This window comes from Stegostoma tigrinum, chromosome 7 (genome assembly GCF_030684315.1).
Source record: "Stegostoma tigrinum isolate sSteTig4 chromosome 7, sSteTig4.hap1, whole genome shotgun sequence".
NCBI classification, from domain to species: domain Eukaryota; kingdom Metazoa; phylum Chordata; class Chondrichthyes; order Orectolobiformes; family Stegostomatidae; genus Stegostoma; species Stegostoma tigrinum.
In genome coordinates, this window is record NC_081360.1 from 79441319 (window position 1) to 79462068 (window position 20750).

General features: G+C 41.6%; 1 protein-coding gene across 2 annotated transcripts in view; it reads left to right on the forward strand.

Annotated features, from left to right (window-relative positions):
- Nucleotides 1-20750, forward strand: part of LOC125453778 (rho GTPase-activating protein 15-like) — a 729405-nt gene that overhangs the window by 166540 nt on the left and 542115 nt on the right. For both annotated transcript variants that reach the window (XM_048533693.2, XM_059647442.1), the window contains exon 6: nt 4482-4569. In XM_048533693.2, coding sequence (XP_048389650.1) covers nt 4482-4569 — 88 coding nt within the window. The remainder of the gene's footprint in view (nt 1-4481; nt 4570-20750) is intronic.

Here is a 20750-nt window from a genome sequence, read left to right on the forward strand (position 1 = left end):
GGAGCTGTATAAAATGTTGGTTTGACCACGGTTTGAGTACAGTAGACGGTTTTGATTGGCAAACTGTAGGAAGGATATGATTGCAGTGGAGGACATTCACAATGTCTACTTGGGCTGGAACATCTTAGTTCTGAAGACATACTAGACAGGCTAAGGTTGCTTGCCTCAAAGCAGAGAAGTCTGAGTGGGTAACTGATTGAGGTGTATACAATTGAGGTGCATAAATAGAGTGGGAGTGGATGAGTGGAGAGATCATTAACAAAGGGACATATATTTAAGGTAAAGAGAAAAATGTTTAAAGCGATTTAAGGGCTTTTTTCATTTAGAGGGTTTTGGATATCTAGAACTCACTGCCTCGAAGGATGGTAGATGCAGAAACCATCGCAGCCTGTAAGAAACATGCAGATGATTACTTAAAATGCCGTAGCATACAAAGATATGAGGCAAGAGATGGAAAATAGGGCTAGAGTAGACAGGTGCTTGATGAGCAGTGTAGAAATGATGAGCCAGAATGCCTCTTTTTGCACTGTAAAACTTTATGACTATGATTTGGTTCATTGTTTTATTACTGGTAGTTGGGTTTTAATAATAGATTGCTTTTTAATGTGCAGTTTGAGAGGGTACATTCATTTTAAAGTAAACTAGTGCTGTTTGGTGTTAAATATAAGTAAATAAAACATTGTGTAAAAAGGTCAAAGCTATCAACAGGTACATCATCGTTTGCAAATGTAAAAGCGGAAGTTACACTGCCTGAACGCACCATAGTATCAAATAAAACTGAGTCAAATTTAATTCACATTCGAAGAGGTCACCTGTTCTTTGATGCAGTTATGCAATTTTAAACTTGTACCCCAAGGATAATAATCTGCATATTAGCCATTTTTATCGATACTTACACCTTCTTCCGCAGTGAAGTTTTATCACGACTGACAAATTCATTCCAGATGCTGCAATCCTTTTTTATTTTGTTTCATTGATTGCTTGATTTTAGTGATCTAGAGTAGATCCTGGACATTTTTTAAGTACACATTAGCTTTACTAGTAATGTGCAAAACTCCAAAAATAATGTACACATTTTAATGCTTATTTCCAACTGTGCAGTAATTATCAATCTTTTACATAAATAGGAAAAAAAACTGACTCAAAAAGTCAGCACCGTCCAATGAATGTGCCTTTAGAGTTACAAGTCAATACTTGATTCTTACTAAATACTTTAAGCGGTTGTATTTTAAATTTAAATCAGTTTTTTTTTATAATCTGACCATATGAAGATATGAGCAAAATTTAAAGAAGGATGAGTAGAACAATAGTTTACATTCTTTGACAAAAGAAGTTTTTGTTTAAAGTTACATACTACATTTCCATGAAGTGTAATTATGGTTTCAAACATAACCCGTTTGTTTCCGTAATAAAAACCAAAAGAATAGCGGACGCTGTAAATCAGGAACAAAACCAGAAGTTGCTGGAAATGCTCAGGAGGCCTGGCAGCATCTGTGAAGAAAAAATCAGAGTTAACATTTTGAGTCCGGTGACCTTTCCGCAGAACTGTTCTCGTTTTTGCTCCGCCTGTTTCTGTGTTGTGTGATTCTGTGAACATATACCCCGGTAGCACTAGCAAAACATTGTATTTCTCTGTTAATTTAAGGTTTTTCTGATTTACCAAAAACGTAATTACACAGAAAGGTGCATTCATACTAGCAATGTCTGTCAGGAGCAACATTTGTTATCGCTAAAGGCATATGCAATTATGTGTGTCTTTTTTACATTGCCTGTCTTTCATCTCACCTATTGTCTGGCTTTCAGTTTCTGTGATGATTACTTTGATCTAGTTGTTTCAGAATAGACTCATGTGTTAACAGGAACAGGCAGGAAAAGTAAGACAAATGTAATAAATTCAACCCTGGCACACACCACAGGGAGATCTTTACTTCCATTTGATTCTCTGCAGCCCCGTTCATAAATCTCTCCTGTACAATTCAGTAGACTGCGAAATCCTGGAGGAGTTCATGTTCTGAGCATCCTAATTATACAGACGTTACTAACTGCACAATCAAATGGGCTTTTAAAAAATAATAAAATTGCCATTTGGTATTGTCCTGTCATCTCCATTGATGTGCTGCTGATTTTGCTACCATCTGGTGGCTATATAAGGACATGCCACACAGAAAAGCTTTTTGTAACCCCCTATAGACATACATGTTAAAATGGTTAATGATGCCACTTAAATACCTTCTCTATAGGGATTGATATTAATAGGACTGATACCAATGTGTGAGTAATAAATGTATCTTGTCATGTAGTTACATGAAATTGCAGAGATTTGTGGCATCCATTTTTGAATCACTAATACAAAAGCAAAGCACTGTGGTTGTTGGAAATCTGTATTTAAAATAAAGAAGCTTAAAATACTTGACAACCATAGACCGAATCTGATTTGGTCAAGATAAACATTGAACAGCGCATTCTTGTTCTTTCAGACTCCACATAAAAAAAATGACCTTTTTGACTGCTGTCTTTCTGGATCACCAGTAAAATTAATCAGCGAGTGCACAAGGCATATATTGCCAAGTTGTCTCCATGTATTTCTGTCAGGGTTTTATTTGCTGGAACTCCAACTTTCAAACTAAAAAAAAATAGATGGTTTAATGAAACAGGCAGGTGTGTTGCCTGCCCAATGGCCAGTCTCTTAAAAAAATGGTAACAGATGGATAATGGGTTCAGAGGCTGACAAGTTTCCAGACCACATTTTGTGTAATTTCATTACTTATAAAGGCTGATTTAGACAATTTGAAATCTGTCCCACCTTCAGTGGCATCTCTTTGTCTAGAATGGGAAAGAACAAAACATGCATGGGCACAGTTTATCTAATTTATTCTTAAAATGGTAATTGATATATTACATGTATATGCTTGTTCATACCCATCTTAAATCAGAAAGTTGTTGAAATATTTAACAAAAGAAGTTCTAATGTATAGTGTGGCAAATTACTTGCTAAGGTAACAGTAAATACATTTTTAAAATTAATCATAATAATTATTCAGGACATTTGAAACATTTCCTTAATCTCTAACATTGGTACCGTCTCTTCGATGTTTCCTAAGCAACCTGTTCAGAAATGTTATAACATACCTCTGGAACAGGTGGAGCTTAAACTTGGGCCTCCTGGGCCTGACGTAGGGTCAATAATTGATCAGGGTTCAATGACACCTTTATCAGGTATTTTTTATAAAAAATATATCTTTACATCGGTGTTTTTAAGCTCAACATATTTCATTGCATGGGCATCTGATTTGCAATGTCTATCTATTCAATGCTTATCTTAGAGGGACAGAATATCACAGTCCTTTCTTTTTCATTATTAGGCCATAAAACGATAGGTACTATGAGAATTTTGGTAAGGTAGCATTGACACTACCCTGTGGCTGCACCAATTTTCTAACTTATCTACGTTAAAACATTACTGTATGAAGGAACAAAAATATAAAATTTCATCTGAAATATCCTTATCCACTTGATTGAGAAATGAATCAATAAGTTTGAAATTGAGCAATTCCAACATGTAAAGTTTCAGGTTTGATTCTTACTCCATGCTGAGTTAGTTGATCTCAGTCAGGGCAATCCCTTGTGCCTCGTTCAGTCTCCCTGGGTAATGCAAGAGAGACAACAAAGTAACTGACATTCCTTTTCCCAATCATTAAAAAAAAAGATGATGACAAGAGAGGATAGTTATGCCTCCTATGCTGTCACAGTCAAATAGCCTGTCTCAGATCAGATATGGTGAACAGCAATTTGACCAAAATACTGATGTGTACTCGGCTCCATGTAACCACTCTACAGCTTGAATCGGTACTTTCCAGTGACAAGCGAGAAGAATTCTTTGAAATTTATTTCAATATCTTTCAAAATATACTAGTAAAAGGTAGTATATAACAAATGAACCCTTTGGTAACAAGATTGATAACATGATAAAACATACTATCTGTGACTAATAGCTGGTTAAACAATAATGAAGCATGTTTCTAGAACTAGAGTGAAATGAATGATGCTGCTCTCATTCAAAAGTAGTAGAATTTCACTGCATAACACTATATGACAAGTATTTTTGTAGAAATAAAGTGCTTCTTGGAAATCAGTAGGGAATGATGAGGATCATAAAAATGAGATGAAAGCACTTTCTTTTTCTGCATGATGCTACGTTAGTTCTGATTCCGCTAATCTCCATTCCTAATCCCAACACTAAACTTCAGGGAAGTGATTTCAACACCCAAGTTGTTGCAGTCTATTTTGAGTTCGAAGGGTAACAAAAGAATGAAATGAAGTTTGATGCAATAATAATTATATCTGTTTCTAAACTTCAGAACAAACATTTTGTCAGACTAATTTTTATCAGATTGATTGGGTATTACAAGATCGATAGTCATGAACATTCCGCACTGTGACAAATTTGATCTGAGGGCATGAAAATCTTGTTTCTTTTTCAGGAAAAACTGGACCACTTCTTGGGTTTGCCTTGAGGGAAGCAAAATTGAATTCTACAAAGAACGCAAGCAACAAACTTTAGCCAGCTTGGTAAGATCATCTAAAGATATCTGTTGTGACATCTTGTTAAAGTGAGACCTGCACTTGACGTGCAGCCTTTGATCTGCAGCTAAATGTCTCATGCTGTCTGCTAGTCAGTTTGAAGGTGGGATACGAATAGCTGCAGTTGGGGAATAAAAGCAAGCCTTAAGGAAGACACAAAACCACTGATTTTCTTTCTCAAGCACTCGGCATTAATAACTAACTGTGACAGACTTGGGTAAAAATATCAAGGATTTTGACTATATGACAGTAGTTGTTACCTTGCAGCTGAAAGATGCTCAGGGAAAAGCAAGATGCGCACCTCCGTGTGGGATCAAGGCCAGGGAGCAGACAGTGACACAGTGTCTGAAGAAGATAGCCGCTTTTGATGATAGCCCACTGTTAAGTGCTCTCAAGGGTGGGTAGGACCTGCCAGACCTTATTGAAATGATGTGCGGCTGGGAAGGTGTACTCTGTGCAGGAGTCAAAATGAATAAACTCTTATGATGTACCCCGATTGTCATGCAAGCATTTTGGCAGCTTGTAATATGTGATTCCCATATTAATTCTGACAAAATGACCAAGATATCTATCGAAGAAATTGAAATATTAAGTGCTACAGGAAAGACTATCTGTAACCCATAACCTTACACTTGAACTTAATAGCCAAAAGTGAAATCCTTCCTAAAGCAGTTGACCACTGTAAACAAAGGGTGAGTGCATCTGTAAGCCTACTACTCTTTATGCAAATTTAGAAAGCACACAAGATTTAAAAGAAAAACCTGGATTATGTGCAGTTCTTTTTTAAATTATACATATCAATTAAAGTAATCCATAACAACATAACCATTTGGATCTGTTAATCTAATCACTTTAAAGGAGCCAAAGTACATTATTCTATATGGAAAACCAGATAGTACTTTTTTTGTATGTATTGATGCCTGTTTTTAAAAATTATGCTTATATTTTGTCACTTTATTTGGAGGCCAGTGCTTTGCATCTGTAAATCCTTTTGGGGAATCTGTTATGAGATGGCATTAAGAAGAGTTTTCACTTTAAGAACAATTGGCAATGTGGACCTCAATTGTAGTCATTTTCTGAAGTGAAACTATGATCCAAGTTTTCACTCAAATACATTTAGACAATCACAACATAAAATCTCCCATGAGCAAGTGCAATTAGGCAGTGCAATGGAAAGCACACTTTTTGCATTAAAAATGCTGATGTTTTTGCAATGGGTGAACTGAAGAAATTTTACGAATGCAGCTGCAAGTGTCTCAGCAAAAAATAATATTTTTGAAAGTTTCTCATCCACTCTGCTTTTAAATAGCTGAAAATGACACTGAAATATGAAAGCTTGATAAATTAAATTTTAAAAATGTGCATTAGTGCTTTTGCACTTAAACAAAAACTTACTGAGTTATATTTAAGACAAAGATAGATAGGTTCTTGATTAGTTAGGGGATGAGTGGCTACAGGGAGAAGGCAAGAGAATGGGTTTGAGAAATATAGCCATGATTGAATGGTGGAGCAGTCTGAATGGGCCAAATTGCCCAATTTCGCTCCATATCTTAGGGTTTTATGGTCTAATTTGAAGTTTGTTCTCACCGTGACAAATGGGTGCATTGGACTGCAATTGTACTGCATCTGTTTAAGAAGATAGCTCACCGCCACCTTCTCAAAGGCAACTCTGATTGGGCAATAAATTCTGACCCAGTTAGTGATACCCACATTCTGTAGATGAATATTTTAAAAGTTGATGGAACATTGTTCTGCACATGACCAAAAATAAAATTGTTGAAAATGCTCAGCAGGTCTGGCAGACTGGAACAAAAACAAGGAAAGTTCTGATGAAGGGCCACTGGACCCAAAATGTTAATTCTGTTTTTGCCTTCACAAGATGCTGGCAGACCTGCTGAGCTTTTCCGGCAACTTTGTTTTTGTTCCTGATTTACAACATCCGCAGTTCTTTCGGTTTTTATATTGTTCCGCTCATTATCTCCTGAAGCATAAGGAGTTTTGTGGCTGGGACTGTTTTCCAGTTGAATTTGTTTTCAAAGCAGTGTTAAATAGCATGGTGATTTAATTTATGTCCATATTTAAACTCTAGGCCTGCATGTATATCTAGACCTTATTAAGAATATTTCACGGAAACAAAGTTCAAAACATTGACAACTTCTTGTCTTCCTTGCAGTCGTGGAGACATGAATTTGTTAGTGACATTTAATGTAACTTTTAATGACATTCCAATTCTTGGATCCACTTTGCCATTTTAAATTTTAAAAGTTGCTGTGAGAGAAGAGATCAGCCTTTTCAGACATTAGGGAATTTTTCAGGGTAATATTTATGTGCATTTTATTTCAGTAATTTTGCTATCATTAGAATGGAAAGAGTGATAGCATGTCTTTATTTTTGTCAGAAGTTTCAGGTCTTAAAAATCCCAGGGAGGAGAGTCTCAGGGTGAAATACATTATTACTGGGAATTTCAGTTATGGTCATGAGGTTCTAAAGCATATTAAGATTAATAAGGAGGAGTATTACACGTGTTAGTGGGCATAAAGGTGCATAAACCGCAGCCCCGACCCAAGTCCTGATAAGCTGTATTCCAGGCGAGGTAGGGAGATAAAGAAGGAAATTGCTGGAGCTATGTTACAGATATTTAATATTTTGCTAGCCAGTGATGAAGGGCCAGATGACTGGAGGACAGCTAATGCAATTCCTTTGATGAAGAAGAAGGGCAACACAGATAGGCTAGGTAACTGCAGACCAGTTATTCTAACATCAGTATTAGGGAAATTATTGGAAAAAATTCTGAGGGACGATGGCAGATGGAATTTTATCTTGATAAGTGCATTTTGGGAGATCTGATGACGTAAGTATGTACACAAGGAATGATAGGTCTTTCGGAGTCCTGAGGAACAAGGGGACCTCTGTGTATAACTCCATAGACCCCTGAAGGTATCAGCACAGGTAGGTACCGAGGCGAGGAAGGCATATTTGCCTTCATTATCCAAGGCATAGGACATGGGAGCAACTTTATAAAACATTAGCTAGGCCACAGGCAGAATACTGTGTGCAGTTCTGGTCACCACACTATTGAAAAGATGTGATCGCACCAGTGAGGGTGCAAAGGAAATTTACCAGAATGTTGTCTGGGATGGCAAGTCTTAGTTACAAGGAAAGACTGGATAAGCTGAGATAATGGGAACTGCAGATGCTGGAGAATCCAAGATAATAAAGTGTGAAGCTGGATGAACACAGCAGGCCAAGCAGCATCTCAAGAGCACAAAAGCTGACGTTTTGGGCCTAGACCCTTCATCAGAGAGGGTGATGGGGTGAGGGTTCTGGAATAAATAGGGAGAGAGGGGGAGGTGGACCGAAGATGGAGAGAAAACAAGATAGGGGGAGAGGAGAGTATAGGTGGGGAGGTAGGGAGGGGATAGGTCAGTCCAGGGAAGACGGACAGGTCAAGGAGGTGGGATGAGGTCAGTAGGTAGGAAATGGAGGTGCGGCTTGGGTGGGAGGAAGGGATGGGTGAGAGGAAGAACAGGTTAGGGAGGCAGAGACAGGTTGGGCTGGTTTTGGGATGCAGTGGGGGGAGGGGATGAATTGGGCTGGTTGTGTGATGCAGTGGGGAGAGGGGATGAACTGGGCTGGTTTTGGGATGCGGTGGGGGAAGGGGAGATTTTGAAGCTGGTGAAGTCCACATTGATACCATTGGGTTGCAGGGTTCCCAAGAGGAATATGAGTTGCCGTTCCTGCAACCTTCGGGTGGCATCATTGTGGCACTGCAGGAGGCCCAGGATGGACATGTCATCTAAAGAATGGGAGGGGGAGTTGAAATGGTTTGCGACTGGGAGGTGCAGTTGTTTATTGTGAACCGAGTGGAGGTGTTCTGCAAAGCGATCCCCAAGCCTCCGCTTGGTTTCCCCAATGTAGAGGTAGCCACACCGGGTACAGTGGATGCAGTATACCACATTGGCAGATGTGCAAGTGAACCTTTGCTCAATATGGAAAGCCATCTTGGGGCCTGGGATAGGGGTGAGGGAGAAGGTGTGCGGGCAAGTGTAGCATTTCCTGTGGTTGCAGGGGAAGGTGCCGGGTGTGGTGGGGTTGGAGGGCAGTGTGGAGCGAACAAGGGAGTCATGGAGAGAGTGGTTTCTCCGGAAAGCAGATAAGGGTGGGGATGGAAAAATGTCTTGGGTGGTGGGGTCGGATTGTAGATGGCAGAAGTGTCGGAGGATGATGCGTTGTATCCGGAGGTTGGTGGGGTGGTGTGTGAGAACGAGGGGGATCCTCTTTGGGAGGTTGTGGCGGGGGCGGGGTGTGAGGGATGTGTTGCGGGAAATGCTGGAGACGCGGTCAAGGGCGTTCTCGACCACTGTGGGGGGAAAGTTGCGGTCCTTGAAGAACTTGGACATCTGGGATGTGCAGGAATGGAATGCCTCATCCTGGGAGCAGATGCGGCGGAGGCGGAGGAATTGGGAATAGGGGATGGAATTTTTACAGGAGGGTGGGTGGGAGCAGGTGTATTCTAGGTAGCTGTGGGAGTCAGTGGGCTTGAAATGGACAACAGTTACAAGCTGGTTGCCTGAGATGGAGACTGAGAGGTCCAGGAAAGTGAGGGATGTGTTGGAGATGGCCCAGGTGAACTTGAGGTTTTGGTGGAAGGTGTTGGTGAAGTGGATGAACTGCTTGAGCTCCTCTGGGGAGCAAGAGGTGGCACCGGTACAGTCATCAATGTAACGGAGGAAGAGGTGGGGTTTGGGGCCTGTGTAGGTGCAGTAGAGGGACAGTTTCACGTAATCTACAAAGAGGCAGGCATAGCTGAGTTTGTTTTTGGTGGAGCGAGGGAGGTTGGTGGGTGATCTGATTGAGATATACACAATCATGAGAAGCACACATAGGATAGATCTTGAGAACCTTTTGCCCATTGCATATGTCTAAGACCAGAATGCACAAGTATAAGGTGAGGAGTAAATGGTTTAGAAGAGATCTGAGGAAGAAATGTTTCACCCAGAGGATGGTTGAAATATGGAATGCACTAGCTGAGAATTTGGTGAAGCCAGGTACACACTCAACATTTCAGAGGCATCTGGATGAGCATTTAAAATGCCAGAGCATTGAAGGCTATACACCAAGTGCATCTAAATGGAATTAGTGCAGTTTATTGTTGATCTTCTTAGACATGGTGGATTGAAGGGCCAGTTTCTATGCTGTATGACTCTCTGTAACTAGGTTGCGCAGCAATGGGTGAATTCCAGGTTTAAATGCGGAGGAATACTGACATCTGATGGGTGGCAGTTTCGCAGCGTGGATAATGGGCACGTATAAAACCTTTCTGCCACGTCGGGCAGGGCACCTTTACAGCTGCTAACTAGTTGGCGGCAGCCATAGAAGGCACATTCACATTTCAGGCAGTCAGACTGTTAATTAGTGTATGACTCCTGTCACTGCTTCACACCATTCTCCAAGGGAAGAGTGTGAAGATATGAATACTACAACAGCTACTACTGGAGATTCACAGACCAAGGGAAAAGCTATCAAATTAAAATACGAAAGTCGTTGCAGATTGTTCGACATGCGGCTCAGAATCAGCATCAAGACAAGATCAAAACTATATATATATAAAATACATATTTTGCTACAATACTACTGGTCATGCATTTTTTATATCAAAAGTCACATTTTCCATTTTATCAATTTTTTAGAACATTCCATATAAGATGGAAAAAAAATGAAACTAGAACAAAACATTTAATGTGCTGAATTATGCAAATGACATGGGGATAAAAACAAAAATGTACACACTCAGATATAATTTAATGCATTTCCATCATTGAAATTGAATCTGGGATGTTAAAATAAAGATTTTATCTACTTGAGGAAACGTTTGAGAACATTTCATTTTCATCAAACAATGCTTTGGCATCAGTAAATATTTCGACAAAAATCAAATGAACTTGGACGACGAATAATAGTTTTCAATTAAATATTTTAGATGTTCCAACTTGACTTTTTCAAATTGAGAAAGCATGCATGATGCAAGATGACTCGGCCAGGAAGATGATACAGGTTCTCAGACTTTAAAGATTTTGCTTACCATCGTTACTTTTTGGCCCAGGGAAATTCTGAAGCAGTCACTATCGAGTACAACCTCAAACTTACATTGTCACAAGTGCTTGAGTCCCTCTCACAGTACTGGTCATTGCAAAAGCTCAGTCATTCATGATATGGCAGGATTACATCTCACTTGCAGCGAGAGAACAAAAATGATACTACTTGGAATCTTATGACAGTGATGACTGCCTCAATTGCTGGGCAGAGAGCCAGCAAGTTTCCTGTGTTGCTGCTTTTTGAGGACTGTAGCATCTTGTGTCACTCTGGCACTCAACAAGTCAGGTATTCAGTCAAGATCAAAGATCATAGGGAACACAACTCCTGCTCATCAAGAGCTTCTGGCTGACCAGAGGCAGTAATTGTCCACTTCAGGGCCTCAACTGGTAGACAGGCAGGAAAGTTGCCCACAAGCCTGAACCTCTACCCCTGAACTGAGGAGCTTGCATTCAAGTTTCACCTGCTCTACAGGTGTGTTATAAAATGTTTGAACAGGTTGATTAGATAATTAAGTCAAATTAAAACAAAACAAGGCAGCTCTTGTCTAACTAAATGCCACCACCACCAAATTCACACTGGGGTGGGCAACAGATTCGCTTCATAGCTTGACTGATGAAAATATTGCCATTTACTTGTCAACTGGATATCATCTGACTCTCTGAAATGATGAAGGTGAGCTATATTTTTTTGTGCAAGTCAAGGTATATCTCGTTGGTGAGTGCAAAACATAACATTGTTTAATGATTGACCAACAGAAATGTGCTTTTGGTGACACCAGTCAAACGCTGTCAACATTTTCTTTTTTCCTCATGGCTACTGAAAGCATGCCCATAGAGAGCCTTTCCTTTTTAGAATCTGATGACAAATTTGATCATGATTGAGCCTGGCTGATTTGTTTGAAATAATACCTGGCTGAAATTTCAGCAATAGTAAAGGACAGCTTAAACCACTGAACCCAATTCAATTCCGGCAATTTGGAATTTAGAGCAAGGCAGTTTATCAAGAACTTTTTTTTGTTGAAAGAAAATAATAAACCTGACATGTTCCAAGTCTGTAACCAATAAAACTGACAAGTACAAGATGGATAAATTCTGCTGTATATATCGTGAAAGAGTTTACATGACAGAGATCACAGGCGCAGATCATTTCAGAGTTACTGCAGAATCAGGGCAATTGGACTTATCAGACTTTGTAGCTTGTGGGTGGAAAGGCTGGCAGATTGGTTATTAAGCAGTCACCGAACTCAAACCTGGGACACTGAGATTATGAAACATGTGCTCTTACTGCTTACTGCCATCATGCCTCAGGTCAAATACTTCTTTTAAACATAAGAAAATCCAGATAAGGTATAATAAAAAGTGCATTGTATTTAGAACAAGTTAGCAGGAACTGTCAGGGTCAACAAAAAGTCATCGTTGCTAAAATGTTGTCAAAAACAAATGGAATGAATTAAAATTAACTGCATTTCTAGGCCAGTACTGTGATGTGGAGGATTATTTCCAGTTAGCAATGTCAGGACACAGAATTTGAATATGTATTCAAATGAAGTTTACCTTACATTTTGTATAATTTAACTAATCAGTCCAAGCTTCAGTGACAGCAAAGAGAAAGCTATAACAGAGACGTATAAACAAATTAGACAGTAAACCTTAATTTATGTGATAAGTGGAATTTACTCAATCACTTAGGCTGTTCTTGTGTTTACTAAAACACAGTAAAAAGAGCCTAAGTACTGCATTTAATGGATCTAACCCCATTACAGATGCTTTAGTTTACATACATTGAAGGAGTTATAGTCAAATACCACAAGCCATAAAATAAGGACTGATAAACAAATTTAACCAATCAGTAAATTAGTGAATCCATGAATGGAATGTGTGATATCTGTTGGTAATTGTCTAGAACTTGTTTACAACTGTATCTACTATTTAAGATTGAGTGATTACAGCTTCATACATTTAGATAGGTGTTTTAACTCTCTTTTAAGATCAGCTTGATTATGGTAATGATTATGCATTGTCATTTACTTCAAACCACACCAATTTATTTTTTCTGTCTCTTTGTCTAATGATTTTCTTGCATAATGGTGGAGCAATTGCTCAGGTGTTATGTTTAAAATTAGTGTCCCGGTTTCACACTGGTATTTATTTGGATCAGATTGTCAGCATTTTGCATAATAAATGTGCATTCACTTAGCTTTCCTTGTGTGGTCAAAGTAATGTTTGTATACAACAAAGAAAATCTTTAAATGTTACAAGCCTTGTGAAATCAATAGAAACAGAAACAAGTATAATCAAAAGGTGGTCTGAACACGGCCAAATCAACATCAGAGAATTGGAAATTTATGTTGTGACTATCTAAGGAGTGCAGTGTTAAAACAATGCTGCACTACTGGAGGTGCCATCTCTCAGATGAGACATTAAACTGAAACCCATTTTCCCCCTCAAGTAGATGTAAAAAGCCCTAATGCTCTATTCTGAGGAAGACCTTGGGAGACTTGATATCTATTTGTCCTTCAATCAAGATTGCAAAAACAGATAATCTGGTGATAATCTTTTCTGTTTGAGGAAGCTTACTGGGTAGATATTGACCATGTTTCTTACAAGAAAACAGGAATTTCATTTCAAAAACACTTAACTGACAATTGAGCACTTTAGGACTTCTTGAGGTTGTGAAAAACTCGACATATTTGAGGACATTTCTTTATTTTCCCCATGCTCAATATGGAACACTGCAAAAAGTGATTTACAGATGCTCATTGAATATGTGTGAGCTACTGATCTAATTATTTTGTTAATCAACTGTCCAGTTACTTACTTCCTTAGCAGGAGGGTGAAGCAGTGGCAGCACAAGCAGTGACAAAGGAAGCCGGTGTAGAGAGTATGGAGGTGTTACCAGTGCTGGCAGATCAGTTTTAATCTTTCACCATAAGACAACCCTGTTTCTGATTTCCTCCATATTAGGTCTCAACTTATGCACACACTTTTCTTTCAAACTGTTGAATTTGTGAAGACATTTGAAATCTGGAATTTATAAACTTTACACCATGGTCAGAATTTAATAGTCATGGTAGTGACCTGCCAGTGACTGGAGAAACAGTAGGAACCCTCACCGTGAGGGAATAAGGATTAAGTCCCAACCAGCCCATTGGCTGTCGTCAGAGTTATTCTGGGGACATTTCCGTTCTGGACTTGCTGATTCAGAGCACATGTTCTATTCCCGAGGAGATGGCAGCGTTTCAGGCCAGCAAGTCTCCAACAATGGCAGTCCCATTTAAAAAAGTATTTACTGTTGTACTGCAGTAGGCTGATGCAAGGATTATCATTGAAGCCGTGGTGTTAGAGATGGGGCGGGATTGCCAGAGTAGCCATCAAGGTGCCAATGAAGGTGGAAGAAGGAGTTTCATTGTCAAGGCCAGGAAGTGGCTTCCAAAGGATCATTCTATTTCTGCTGATCCTTCTATTGGATTCAAGATGCCAGAGAAAGAGAGACAGAACCTTTTGGATCGTTAGAATGCAGCATATCACTTCTAATGCATGCTGGCTGCATCTCAACATTAATAAAACTCGAATGACATTGCTTTCTGCGTTTAAAAAATAGCATTTGCTGATAGGTTTGTTTCCCAGTTAACCTAAAGAAATGATCAACTTGAGGAACTATGGTTTATGGATCTGAAGAGTTTTGTCAAAACAGATATGAATTTAAGTCACAGGCAATATAGAACATAGAACATAGAACATAGAACAGTACAGCACAGAACAGGCCCTTCAGCCCACAATGTTGTGCTGACTATTGATCCTCATGTATGCACCTTCAAATTTCTGTGACCATATGCATGTCCAGCAGTCTCTTAAATGTCCCCAGTGACCTTGCTTCCACAACTGCTGCTGACAACACATTCCATGCTCTCACAACTCTCTGTGTAAAGAACCCGCCTCTGACATCCCCTCTATACTTTCCTCCAACCAGCTTAAAACTATGATCCCTCGTGTTAGCCATTTCTGCCCTGGGAAATTGTCTCTGGCTATCAACTCTATCTATGCCTCTCATTATCTTGTATACCTCAATTAGGTCCCCTCTCCTCCTCCTTTTCTCCAATGAAAAAAGTCCGAGCTCAGCCAACCTCTCTTCATAAGATAAGCCCTCCAGTCCAGGCAGCATCCTGGTAAACCTCCTCTGAACCCTCTCCAAAGCATCCACATCTTTCCTATAATAGGGCAACCAGAATTGGACGCAGTATTCCAAGTACGGTCTAAGCAAAGTTTTATAGAGCTGCAACAAGATCTCACGACTCTTAAACTCAATCCCCCTGTTAATGAAAGCCAAAACACCATATGCTTTCTTAACAACCCTGTCCACTTGGGTGGCCATTTTAAGGGATCTGTGTACGTGCACACCAAGATCCCTCTGTTCCTCCACGCTGCCAAGAATCCTATCCTTAATCCTGTACTCAGCTTTCAAATTCGACCTTCCAAAATTCATCACCTCGCATTTATCCAGGTTGAACTCCATCTGCCACCTCTCAGCCCATCTCTGCATCCTGTCAATGTCCCGCTGCAGCCAACCACAGCTCTCTACACTGTCAACGACACCTCCGACCTTCATGTTGTCTGCAAACTTGCTGACCCATCCTTCAATCCCCTCATCCAAGTCATTAATAAAAATTACAAACAGTAGAGGCCCAAGGACAGAGCCCTGTGGAACACCACTCACCACTGACTCCCAGGCAGAATATTTTCCTTCTACTACCACTCGCTGTCTTCTGTTGGCCAGCCAATTCTGTATCCAGACAGCTAAGTCCCCCTGTATCCCATTCCTCCTGACCTTCTGAATGAGTCTACCATGGGGAACCTTATCAAATGCCTTGCTGAAGTCCACATACACCACATCCACAGCTCGGCCCTCATCAACTTTTCTAGTCACATCCTCAAAGAACTCGATAAGGTTTGTGAGGCATGACCTGCCCCTCACAAAGCCGTGTTGACTGCATTTGATCAAGCCATGCTCTTCCAGATGGTCATAAATCCTATCCCGCACAATCCTTTCTAACACTTTGCAAACGACAGACATGAGACTTACTGGTCTGTAATTGCCAGAGATTTTCCTATTTCCTTTCTTGAAGAGAGGAATTACATTTGCCTCTCTCCAGTCCTCAGGTACGACTCCAGTGGAGAGTGAGGATGCAAAGATCTTCGCAAATGGCGTAACAATTGCATTTCTCATTTCCCAAAGCAGCCGAGGACAAATCTGGCCCGGGCCTGGCGACTTGTCAATCTTAATGTTTGACAAAATTTTCAGCACATCAGCTTCCTCTATCTCTATCCATTCCAGCATGCACACCTGCTCTTCAAAGGTTGCATTCACTATAAAGTTCGTTTCTTTCGTAAAGACAGAAGCAAAAAACTCATTTAGGGCTTCCCCAACCTCCTCAGACTCCACACACAAGTTCCCTATGCTGTCCCAGATCGGCCCTACTCTTTCTTTGAACATTCTCTTATTCCTCACATAAGTATAAAATGCCTTTGTGTTCTCCCTAATCCGTTCTGCCAAGCCTTTCTCGTGCCCCCTCCTGGCTCTCCTCAGACCATTTTTGAGCTCTTTCCTCACCTGCCTGTAATCCTCTAGAGCTGAGCTTGACCCTAGCTTCCTCCACCTTATGTAAGCTACCTTCTTCCTTTTGACGAGAAGCTCCACCGCTCTCGTCATCCAAGGTTCCTTTATCTTACCCCTTCTTGCCTGTCTCAGAGGGACATATTTATTCATCACTCGCAACACTGTTCCTTGAACAGTCTCCACATGTCTATAGTGCCCTTACCATGGAAGAATTGCTCCCAGTCCATGCTTCCTAACTCATGTCTAATCGCATCATAGTTTCCTCTTCCCCAATTAAATATCCTCCCATTTTGCCTAATCCTCTCCTTCTCCATAGCTATGTAGAATGTGAGGCAGTTATGGTCACTATCACCAAAATGCTCTCCCACCACAAGATCTGATACCTGCCCCTGCTCGTTTCCGAGCACCAAGTCTAGAATGGCCTCTTCCCTCGTCGGCCTGTCAACGTACTGAGTTAGGAAACCCTCCTGAACACACCTTACAAAAACAGCTCCATTCAAATCTTCTGCTCGAAGCAATATTGGGAAAGTTAAAGTCACCCATTACAACAACCCTACTACGTCCGCACTTTTCCAAAATCTGCCGACCTGTGCTTTCTTCAATCTCCCTGCTGCTATTGGGGGGCCTGTAGTAAACCCCTAACGAGGTGACTGCTCCCTTGCTCTTCCTAATTTCCACCCATACTGACTCGGTAGGCAGATCTTCCTCGACAATGGAAGCTTCTGTAGCTGTGATACCCTCTCTGATTAGTAGTGCTACACCCCCTCCTCTTTTCCCCCCTCCCTATTCTTTTTAAATGTTCTAAACCCTGGAACATCCAGCCACCATTCCTGCCCATGAGAAACCCATGTCTCTGTTATGGCCACAACATCGTAGCACCAGGTACTGATCCATGCTCTAAGTTCATCACTTTTATTCCTGATACTCCTTGCGTTAAAGCAAACACACTTTAACTGATCCCTTGGTTCCTTCCCAGGAAAATCCTTCCCATTAGCTGGTCTACCTCTTGCTACTGCCTCACCTGCATCAACTCTCACCTCCGGTATACAGCTCAGGTTCCCACCCCCCTGCCATACTAGTTTAAACCCTCTCGAACTACTCGAGCAAACCTTCCACCCAGGACATTGGTCCCCTTCCAGTTCAGATGCAACCCGTCCTTCTTGTACAGGTCCCATCTTCCTCAGAAGGCATCCCAATTGTCTACATATCTGAAGCCGTCCCTCCTACACCAGCTGCGCAGCCACGTGTTAAGCTGCGTCCGCTCCCTGTTCCTCGCCTCGCTATCTTGTGGCACCGGTAGTAAACTAGAGAACAGTACACTGTTCATCCTGCTTTGCAGCTTCCATCCTAGCTCCCTGAAATCACTTCTTACATCCTCAATCCTTTTTCTGGCTCTATCATTCGTGCCAATATGTAACACGATTTCTGGCTGTTCGCCCTCCCCTTTTAGAACCTTATACACCCGATCGGAGACGTCCCGGACCCTGGCACCAGGGAGGCAACATACCTTCCGGGAATCCCGATCCTGACCACAAAATCTCCTGTCGATTCCCCGAACTATCGAGTCCCCTACCACGAGTACTTTTCTATTCTGCTCCCTTCCCTTCTTTGCCACAGTGTCAGGCTCAGTGCCAGAGAACTGACTACTACGGCTTTCCTCTGGTAGGTCATCCCCCCCAGCAGTATCCAAAACGCTATACTTATTGCTCAGGGGAATGCCTACAGGGGATCTCTGCACTGTCTGTCTGTCCCCTTTCCTCCCCCTAACTGTAACCCATCTATCCTTGTCCTGAGCCTTAGGAGTGACCAACTCCCGGTAACTCCTCTCACTTTCCCCCTCTGCCTCCGGAATGATCCGTAGTTCATCTAGCTCCAGCTCCATTTCCCTAACACGGTTTTCAAGGAGCTGGAGTTGGGTGCACTTCCCGCAGATGTAGCCAGCGGAGACATGTGCCATGTCTCCCAACTGCCACATTCTGCAGGAGGAGCAAGCAACTGCCCTAGCATCCATACCCCACTTATCTGAACACCCACTCAGTACTAAAGTAGAAAGCTTAGTTCAAGTTGCTATAAAATTAATAACAAACTTATATTCAATAGAGAAAGTTTAGAATGAACCTTACCTTATTAACTAGGTTGGAGGAGGAGGGCGGGTGGGAGACACGACAGTTGTAGAGTCTCGGGTTTAGCCGCCTTGCTGATATATATGGTCACAGCTTTCCTTCCCGGCTGCCCCTCTGGTCCTCGTCACTTCCTCCGCTGTTCCCGCTCCTTCTGTGAAAAAGAAAACACTGCTGCCCGCTACTGGTAAGTAATTTTAAAAAACTGCCTTAACTTAGCTGCAGTCTTCCGGGTTCGTCTGACCTCCGCTGCTGCTCGCACTCAAATTTGATTAGAAATAGAACATAGAACAGTACAGTGCAAGGAACATAGAACAATATAGTGCAGAACAGGCCCTTCGGCCCTCAATGTTGATCCAACCTGTGAACCAACTAAGCCCCTCCCCCACACTACCCCATCATTATCCATATGCTTATCCAAGGACTGTTCAAATGCCCCTAATGTGGCTGAGTTCATGACTTTGGCAGGCAGGGCATTCCATGCCCTTACCACTCTCTGAGTAAAGAACTTGCGTTTGACATCTGTCTTAAATCTATCACCCCTCAATTTGTAGCTATGCCCCCTCATACAAGCTGACGTCATCATCCTCGGAAAAAGACTCTCACTGTCCACCCTATCTAATCCTCTGATCATCTTGAATGTCTCTATTAAATCCCCTCTTAGCCTTCTTCTCTCCAATGAGAACAGACCCAAGTCCCTCAGCCTTTCTTCATAAGGCCTTCCCTCCAGACCAGGCAACATCCTGGTAAATCTCCTCTGCACCTTTTCTGATGCTTCCACATCTTCCTGTAATGGGGCGACCAGAACTGCACGCAATATTCCAGGTGTGGCCGCACTAAAGTTTTGTACATTTGCAGCATGACATCACTGCTCCGGAACACAATCCCTCTACTAATAAAACCTAAAACACCGTAAGCCTTTTTAATAGCACTATCAACCTGGGTGGCAACTTTCAGGGATCTATGTACATGGACACCAAGATCCCTCTGCACATCCACACTACCAAGAATCTTTCCATTGACCCAGTATTCTGCCTTCCTATTATTCTTCCCAAAGTGAATTACCTCACATTTATCCGCATTGAACTCCATTTGTCGCCTTTCAGCCCAACTCTGCAGTTTATCCAAGTCTCCCTGCAACCGGCAACATTCTTCCACACTGTCCACCACTCCACCAACTTTAGTATCATCTGCAAACTTACTAACACATCCACCTATGCCTGCGTCCAAGTCATTCATAAAAATGACAAACAGCAGTGGCCCAAAAACAGGTCCTTGAGGCACACCACTAGTAACTGGACTCCAGGCGGAATATTTTCTATCAACCACCAATCGTTGCCTCCTTACAGAAAGCCAGTTTCTAATCCAAACTGCTAAATCTCCCTCAATCCCATGCCTCCGTATTTTCTCCAATAGCCTACCATGTGGAACCTTATCAAAAGCTTTACAGAAGCCCACATACACCACGTCAACTGCCCTATCTTCATCCGCATGCTTGGTCACCTTCTCAAAAAACTCATTGAGGTTTGTGAGACACAACCTGCGCTTGACAAATCCATGTTGACTATCTCCAATCAAATTGTTGCTTGCTAGATGATTAAATAGGGATGGCCAATAAATACTGACCTAGCCAGCGGCAACCATATTGCTTGAACAAATAAAGACATCAAGCCTAGTATAAAACTGGGATGAATGGATAGTGCAGAAGGATGTTGCAGGTTACAGAGGGACATAGATAAGCTGCAGAGCTGGGCTGGGAGATGGCAAATGGAGTTTAATGTGAAAAAGTGTGAGGTGATGCACTTTGGAAGGAGTAATAGGAATACAGAGTACTGGGCTAATGGTAAGATTCTTGGTAGTGTGGATAAGCAGAGAGATCTCAGTGTCCATGTGCCTAGATCCCTGAAAGTTGCCACCCAAGTTGATAGGGTTGTTAAGAAGGCATATGGTGTGTTTGGTTTTATTGGTAGAGGGACTGAGTTTTGGAGCCATGAGGCCATGTTGCAGCTGTACAAAACTCTGGTGCGGCCACACTTGGAGTATTGCATACAGTTCTGGTTGTTGCATTATAGGAAGGATGTGGAATCATTGGCAAGGATGCAGAGGAGATTGACCAGGGTGTGGCCTGGTATCGAGAGAAGGTCTTATGAGGAAAAGCTGAGGGACTTGAGGCTGTTTTGTCAGAAAGAAGAAGGTTAAGTACAGTACAGAGTTTCAACCCAAAGAAAAGAAAGATTATCCGGGGTAGGATTAGACAGCCGTGCCTGACAAAGGAAGTCAGGAAATATATCAAAGAAAAAGAGACAGCCTATAAAGTGGCCAAGAGCGTTGGGAAATCAG